The sequence below is a fragment of the Pollicipes pollicipes genome, unplaced genomic scaffold (assembly GCF_011947565.3).
Source record: "Pollicipes pollicipes isolate AB1234 unplaced genomic scaffold, Ppol_2.1 Scaffold_7231;HRSCAF=8579_pilon_pilon_pilon, whole genome shotgun sequence".
NCBI lineage: Eukaryota > Metazoa > Arthropoda > Thecostraca > Pollicipedomorpha > Pollicipedidae > Pollicipes > Pollicipes pollicipes.
Genome location: NW_023597034.1, coordinates 4,061,664 through 4,069,528, shown reverse-complemented (window position 1 = coordinate 4,069,528; position 7,865 = coordinate 4,061,664). Strand labels below are relative to the sequence as shown.

General features: G+C 62.7%; 1 protein-coding gene across 1 annotated transcript; it reads right to left on the bottom strand.

The window, feature by feature from the left end:
• Positions 1-2,112: 2,112 nt before the first annotated feature.
• On the bottom strand, positions 2,113-7,461 carry LOC119109265 (uncharacterized). The gene is made up of 8 exons (XM_037232860.1): positions 7,326-7,461; positions 6,333-6,473; positions 5,890-5,999; positions 5,539-5,602; positions 3,757-3,960; positions 3,184-3,327; positions 2,358-2,441; positions 2,113-2,190 (listed from the first exon to the last, which is right to left on the bottom strand). The coding sequence occupies exons 2-8, from the start codon at positions 6,471-6,473 to the stop codon at positions 2,113-2,115; spliced, it is 825 nt and encodes a 274-aa protein (XP_037088755.1). The 5' UTR covers positions 7,326-7,461.
• Positions 7,462-7,865: the final 404 nt, after the last annotated feature.

The following is a 7,865-nucleotide window of genomic DNA, read 5'->3' as shown; positions in this document are numbered from 1 at the left end:
ACACACGGCAGCGCCGGCAGCACAGATGTCACACGCGGCAGCGCCAGCACCACAGAGGTCACACATGGCAGCGCCGGCAGCACAGAGGTCATGCACGGCAGCACCACAGGGTCACACACGGCGGCGCCGGCAGCACAGAGGTCACACACGGCAGCACCGGCAGCAGACGTCACACACGGCAGCGCCAGCACCACTAGGGTCACACACGGCAGCAGCAGCGTCGCAGAAGTCACACACGGCAGCGCCAGCACCACAAAGGTCACACACGGCAGCACCAGCACCAGACGACAGCCTCGTCTGGACAACACATCGCACGTGGGTCCAGCCTGGGACAAACCAGGGCCTCGGCGCAGACCACTGCCGCCCGGCCGACCCCAATTCAGCGGGCGAACCGGCTACTGCTGGCCGGAGGGGCGGCTCCGGCGTCCCGCCCCGTCCGGCCTGCACCGACCACACCGCCTCGTGCCGGCAGACATCCACAGCGCACAGGCCTGCTGAGTGAAGCACCAAGTCCGCGAGCTGGTAACGAGCCGCGGCGGACGGCGCTCAGGGTTGTGCTCACGATGCTGGCGGGGTCAGTGACGTCGTTGAAGAGCAGGACGTAGGTGTCGGTGAGCACCAGGTGACAGGGAGACCAGCGTTTCCAGGCCTTCTGGTCGCTGTGGCGAGACCGCTTGACCCTGCAGTTCAGCGTGCCCTGGAAGGAGACCACCTGACTGTCAGACCACGACAGCGCCCGCAAGAAGCGGCGAGTACTGGATGCCGCGGGCGCGGGCTCAAACAGACGCGTTTTAAGGCAGTCGTATGTGGGAGGAGCTCGAGGGAGAGGGAGAGGGAGAGGGAGAGGGAGAGGGAGAGGGAGAGGGAGAGGAGAGGGAGAGAGGGAGAGGGAGAGGGAGAGGGAGAGGGAGAGGAGAGGGAGAGGGAGAGGGAGAGGGAGAGGGAGAGGGGAGGGAGAGGGAGAGGGAGAGGGAGAGGAGAGGGAGAGGGAGAGGGAGAGGGGTCAGCGTCACCCGACCGGCCACCAGTTGCTAGCCCAACCTCCTGACCGGAGAATATGCTGCCATGCCCCACCCTGAACCACCGGAGGACGCCCTGCCCTGACCTGCCGGAGGACGCCCTGTCCTAACCCGCCCGAGGACGCCCTGCCCTGACCCGCCATGCTGGAGGACGCCCTGCCCTGACCTGCCAGAGGACGCCCTGCCCTTACCTGTCGAAGGATACCGTGCCCTGACCCACCGGAGGACGCCCTGCCCTGACCCGCCGGAGGACACACTGCCCTGACCTGCAAGAGGACACCCTACCCTGACCTGCCGGATGACACCCTGCCCTGACCCACCGGAGGACGCCCTGCCCTGACCCGCCGGAGGACACCCTGCCCTGACCCGCCGGAGGACACACTGCCCTGACCTGCAAGAGGACACCCTACCCTGACTTGCCGGAGGACACCCTGCCCTGATCCCACCGGAGGCACGCCCTGCCCCTGACCTGCCGGAGGACACCCTGTCCTAACTCGCCGGAGGACGCCCTGCCCTGATCCGCCGAGACACCCTGTCCTGATCCGCCATGCTGGAGGACGCCCTGCCCTGACCTGCCAGAGAACGCCCCGCCCTAACCTGTCGAAGGACACCCTGCCCTGACCCGTCGGAGGACAACCTGCCTGACCTGTCGGAGGACACCCTGTCCCGACCTACCCTGCCAGAGGACGCCCTACCCTGACCTGTCAGAGGACACCCTGCCCTGACCTGTCGGAGAACGAGCAGCGGCCCCTCGCCGGCGCGCAGCTGCGGCCATCCGGTGCCGAGGCCGGCCGAGACGGCGGCGGCAGCGGCGGCCGGCTTCGCCCGGAGACCGAGCGGGGCGCGGGCCGCCATTCTGGACCGCGCCGGCGGCGGCGGCACCGCCGGCGCCGACACCACGTCCTGGCGACAGACACGTCCACGGTCAGAGGGGACTGGAACCGTCCACGACCGGGGGACACAGCACGACCCTGCCTGACCACGCACACGACACCGCCTCGCCCCCCGCCGTGGGCTCTGCACCCGAACGGTGGCCGGTGACCAGCAGCGCGACCGGCACGGGCAACAGACAGCAGACCGACGGACAGCGCGGTCACGACCCGACGGTCCTTCCCTCCGGCCGTCGCTCCAGCATCCTGAGCCGGTGCCCGTGCAGTGCCCAGTCATCCGGCTGCAGCCAAAGTCCGTTAGGCGTCGGGAGCTGCAGCGACCATTCACCCACGCTGTGACGACCGACCTGCCGAGCCCACGCGCCCCTCGGGACGTCTGCGCTGCTCTGCCATCCGCCCGAGCGGCGACGCTCACCGGGAGAGGGCGCGGCGGGCCGGGCTCGCCGGCGGCGGCCGGCAGCGCCCAGTGCGACTCGGAGCTGCCCTCGGGGAAGAAGTAGACTCGCTCGTCCGCGTCCACGCAGCCGTACCACTGCCGGCGGCGCGCGGCTGTCATCAATGCGTGACGCGCGCCATTAGTGCGCTGAGAGGCGTCTGTCCACGCTTTGAGACACGACCTATGGCTATTTGGTTATTCGGCTTAGAGCCCTTTCGACCAGTACTGATCATTTCCGGGCTATAGGATAAAGGAGAATGAGTAATGGTGTGGCAGGACTACATACGCCTGAAGGACCAAGCCCTCAGCCTTGGTCCACGCAGGAACGCTCTGCGGGGTACGCGCCGGGCGCCCGGTCCGGGTCCGCTACAGGGGCCTCTCGGCCCACTCGTGGCTGGCGCATACAGCCTGCCCCGGACAAGCGGGGCGTCGAGAGGACGCAAGATAAAGCAAGACGGAGGATGCGGGGGTCGGGTGGGACACGGACACCGAAACCCAGCTGCCAGTGTCTCTCGAACTCACAGCCTCTTGGCTGCAAACCAAGCGATCTCCCAGCAGCGTCAGCACCTGCCTGCAGAACGAGGTGGCTTCCTGGCGTGACCGACAGTCACCCTGCTAAACGCAAGCACGCCTCAACACAAAGAACATCGCCCACCAATACCCGCGTCCATCCCAACCAGCTGTCTCGTGTGTCAGCAACTGACACGCGTTTCAGTACGACATGCCCCACACGCTGAGCTCGCTGCCGCACCAATCATCACAGCGCCCCGTCAGTCAGCCCGGCGGCCGGTGTGCGCCACGGCTGGCGGGGCACGCCGCCGGCCCCCAGGCCACCCACCCTGGTCGGCGAGGTGTCCCGCACGAAGCAGGGCTCGCCGAGCGAGTCGCGCCGCCGGCGCCAGCCGTCCGGCAGCGGCAGCTCGGCGTCCAGCAGCGACGGCCCGCCGTCAGAGGCGTCCGAGTCATCCAGGCTGTCGCACGACTGGAGAGCGCGCGCGACGGGCGTCAGTGACGGGTGGACACTCGCGCCCCGCCCGTGCTGTGGACGCTGCTCACGGACGCGTGGTCGACTCAGCGGCGGCCGCTCAGCGGGGAGCGGGAGGGGGGGGGGGGGGGGGGGGGCGGACCGGCCCGGACGATTCCGGTATCACGACGGCGACTCGCGGCAGGTGATATGGCACCGTAAGACACCGCACGGCCCGCGATTCTGCAGTACGGTAGCCAGCTCCACCTGACCGAAGCACAGGCTCGACCTGACGGGCAACAGAACCTGTGCACTGATCTCTTTACTGATGTGTCAAGCTCTTGTCAAAGACACTCGCGAACGGTCGGAGCACCAGCCCCAATTCAAAATACCGGGCCAACGTCCTTCAAGCGGAGCGGTCTGGCGGGCTCGCGTCGCGCCACTCACCGAGAGGTCGTCCTCGCCGAGCTCGGGCGGCGGTTGGAGCTCCGGCGGCCGCCAGCGACTGACGCCCGTCTCCGAGTTGTAGAAGTAGCTGCCGCTGGTGTGACTGTACTCCGCCCAGCTGTCGTCCAGCTGGCGGAGCGGCGTCTCTAGCACGTGCGGCACCGGCGCCGGGCCACACCGCCCCTCCTGAAGGGCCGAGGACTCCTGCACGTGCCACGACAACGCTGTGTCACACCGCCACGAGGGGACGGGAATGACTCCAGCCCCAGCGGAGGAGGCAGTCACCCGCGCAAGGCTGCCTCTGTGGCACAGGCAGCCACCGCAGCGAACAGTCACAGTAACCTGCAGTCACTCACACAAGTTCCGATCTTCCTCTGGATGATTAGGAAGTTCACACGTTCTTGATCGTGAGCTGCAGCCAGACATGCCGAGCAGCCAGACACGGCGACATAAATGCCAGACATGCATCGTGCAGGCCCCGTGGTAGCAGAGCAATGGTAAACAAGCGTGCTGACCTGTCACATCGCTAACTCACTCCAGAGAGTAGAAAAGATCAACTGAAAACGAAAATACGACACAACCCTGCCACAGGCAGCGGACGATGCGCGGCGCGCGTCAAGTCGGCGATGCGCTCTGCTCCACGCTCGCCACGGGACGCCGGCCCGGCGCGCCGCTCACCTGCAGCTGAACGGGCGGCGGCGGCTGCGGCGCGCCGACCGGCGGCGGCGGCCCCCTCGGCGGCGTGTCGCGCCGCTCGGGCCGGGCGCGCGCCGCCTCGGCCAGTCGCTCGGCCGTGCGCCGGTAGCTGGCGTTGTGGGACTCGAGGCCGGGCATGGCGGCGCGCAGGTCGGCCAGCGAGCCGACCGGTGACCGGAGGCCGCCCAGCGCGGCGGCGCGCCGCGGCTCCGGAGCCGGGGCGCGAGCCGGCCGCCGGCGCGGCGGCGGCGTCGGGGCGCGCCTCTCAGCGCTCGCCAGCACCGGGGTCGAGCCGCCGACGGCCGGGTCCCTGCTGCTGACGCCGGCGCCGCCTGCCCGGCTGCTGCCCCGCTCCCAGGTGTGGCTCGCGCCGGCAGAGGGCGCCGGCTCCCTCACGGTCCCGCGCTCCCAGGTGTGGGCCGTCCCGGACAGGATGTGAGGAGTGTCGCTGCTTCTACGTTCCCAGCCGTGAGCAGCCACGGAGGACGGCGCAGGCCCCCTCCTGGCGTCACGCTCCAAGGTGTGACTTTTCCCGGAAGCGGGGATTGGGTTCCTTTCAGTGCCGCCTGCTCCAGCTGCGCTGCTGTAATCGCGCTCCGAATTGAGACTTGTCACGGAGGAGGAGCATGGGTCCTTTCCGGCGTCGCGCTCCCACGTACGACCCGACACAGGGGCGATGTGGGAAGCATCACTGCCCCTGCGCTCACTCGAGCTACTTGCGTCGGCGGAAAGCCAACCCTCGTCCGCGTGACTGCAGGCAGCGCCGGTCTTGTGCGGGACGGGCGGGGCAGTCGGACCTCTGTAGCCAGCCTCTACACGAGTGAACGTCTCGACTTTACCGCGACGCCCCCAGGCATCGGCCGTCTCGCTGGCGCCATGCTCGCCGCCGGCCACCCCCGGTGCGGAGTTGGCGGCGGCTGGCGCCCAGGACTGGCGGCGGCCGGGCACCACGGCTGGCCGCCGCCGCACCGACGGCCGCCCACTCGGCCGCTGCGGCGCTGACAGCTCACAAAGAAGATCGTCAGCAGAGCTGGAACGCGCCGGCCCGGCCGCCGCGCCGCCCTCCCACGCCCTGACGTCACCCGCCCAGCTGGTGACGTCATACTGCTGGCCCAGGTGTCGCTCGGCGTCGGCCGTTGACAGCGGCGCCCTGCAAGGACGGGCTGGCGGTCAGGACGGCCCAGCACATAACGAGTGCTACGACTAGAGCGACGCCTTACATCATGCAGTTGAAACTGATGCATTCATAACATGCAAATATAAACTTATTCCTGATGACAAAGAAATTACACATTGCTGAGGCCTTTATGCATGGTGATCATTGATCCGGAAGAGGTTGTTCCGTGGGACGACCAGACCGCCTCACGGCCCCTAAACGCTTGTCTGGAGCAGCCCACTCCGACCAACAGACGGGGCGTGCGGCGGCCGCCGACTGACCTGCGCCGGTCCCGGACAGCGCCGGGCCGCAGGCGGACGCGCGGCACCAGGTGGCTTCGGAGGTTGGTGACGGGCGCGTAGAACGGCCGTTCCTCGCCGCTCCGCACCACCTACCGGCGCCGGCGCCAATGCTGTCAGTGGCCTGTCTGCATGTGCATGCTGGCCCAACCAAACAAAAACAAAGGGCTGGTTTGGATACCACTGAGGTTAGGGGCCAGTTGGTGCAGATCTATAACTGAAATGCAAACACAACCATGCAGGCAGGAGGGCGATAGGAGTAACCAAATTTTAAACAGCAAGATGGAAGAGAGAGCTGCACTGACATATCTTTTTGGCTTCCTCTGCATTTACTGACATGGCAAAGCCCTTCACACTTACAAGCTGATGCACACAGCACAATGACATAAATTCAGCTTCGGTTGCACAGGCCCGGAAATCCTCACCTTCCACCAAGTTTCATTTGTTTTTTCAAGCACTAGAACCTGCTCATCCTTTTCCATGTAAACTGTCTCCCCATGCCGAGTGCAATATTCAAGATGAGATACGACAGTTGCCATCAAATCAAGGCCAGCAGGATGGTCCATCTGGCAAAAGATAATGAATAAATAATAACACCAAACAAACCATGCACAACACTCCAAAATATTGAATGCTATATCATGCACATTCCAAGCCATGACCAGATACTTTGCTTTACCAAGGTGTTTGCCATCTTCCATGTACTGATTGAGGGTTCTAACATTCTAGCATTGATAATTCAAAGCATCAAGGGATCAAGTTCACTGCCTTAGTTTGGTAAGGGATCAGTGGATATGCTATCACAATGGAAAGAATAATCCACTGGCAAATGCAAATAAATTGGCAAGTCATCACTAAATTATGTTTAATGAGAAGCCTTTTTTATTGCTGGCATGCTCCCAAATGTGAACTGGTACTCTGCAATATCAAGAAATACTGTCAGCACAACACAATAAAACCCTAGGTAGGATTTCACAACCAGTATTTATTGTGAAATAGTACAAACATTCATGGCATGAAATGATGTGAATGATACAACTCTTGTTGGCAATGCTGTTTCCAGTTACTTGCCAATGCAAGTTACATCTGACAGAACTATACAAACACCACTTGTGGACAATGAATAAAATGGAAAACAGCATCTGCCTCTGCACATCCTTGAAACAAATGCCATCTCTGAAGACTGCATGGCCCATACTGTCACTTGTAGCAGAGCTCTGATGGATTGCATGCATACAATGTCTAAGTGAGAAACTCAAGCAGCTGCTTTCCTAATAACACTGCATTTATGCCACATCTATTTGCCTGGGGATGCATTTTCCATGAAGGCAACGCCCTGCAAAAAGTGAGACCACACAACTCCCTGGCATGGTAAAGCGGAGAATGACAGGCACAATAACATCGTGAAAAACACCCACCACTCCACAAATTCTCCAGATACAGGACGCACAGAACCACCATATGCACGTAGCAAGAAACAAACTTTTAGAAACGCTAGTAAGATAGACGTGATGGAGAGAATAGGCGGATAGACAAGGCGATGGCACGGAAGGAATGAACGGTAGGGGAATAAAGTTTAGCGACCGAATGTAAACTACATCGGTTGTCGAAACAGCTGCGCCGAATACACCGCAAAATGGGGATGCTTCGTAAGTTGGACTTCCATATCTTATGATGCTTGAGGCTGACAGCTAAAGCGCTTACAGCTCGAATTTCCGTTTTGACACGCTCTCTGAGCCGTTACATGGTGATTCTCCATGATTCCAATATTATCTAACACATAGTCCACACATTCCTGATCGTACGTCTGTGTCATCATGTGTGTCTGTACGCAGTTGAATAGTTTGGTCACACGCAAGGAAAAGACTGCCGCACGGATTTCAGCGGTATTTGCGCAAATGCATGAGACGACTTCAACGTTCGTGACTTTGACAAATTCACGCCCGTCCGATACCGAT

Excerpts from the sequence above, each read along its gene's own strand:
- LOC119109265 (XM_037232860.1), bottom strand. The coding sequence starts at position 6,473 with ATGGACCATCCTGCTGGCCTTGATTTGATGGCAACTGTCGTATCTCAT. Across the intron at positions 6,000-6,332 it reads CAAATGAAACTTGGTGGAAG|GTGGTGCGGAGCGGCGAGGA; the intron begins GTGAGGATTTCC and ends CGGCGCCGGTAG. Across the intron at positions 2,442-3,183 it reads GGGACACCTCGCCGACCAGG|TGGTACGGCTGCGTGGACGC; the intron begins GTGGGTGGCCTG and ends CGCCGCCGGCAG.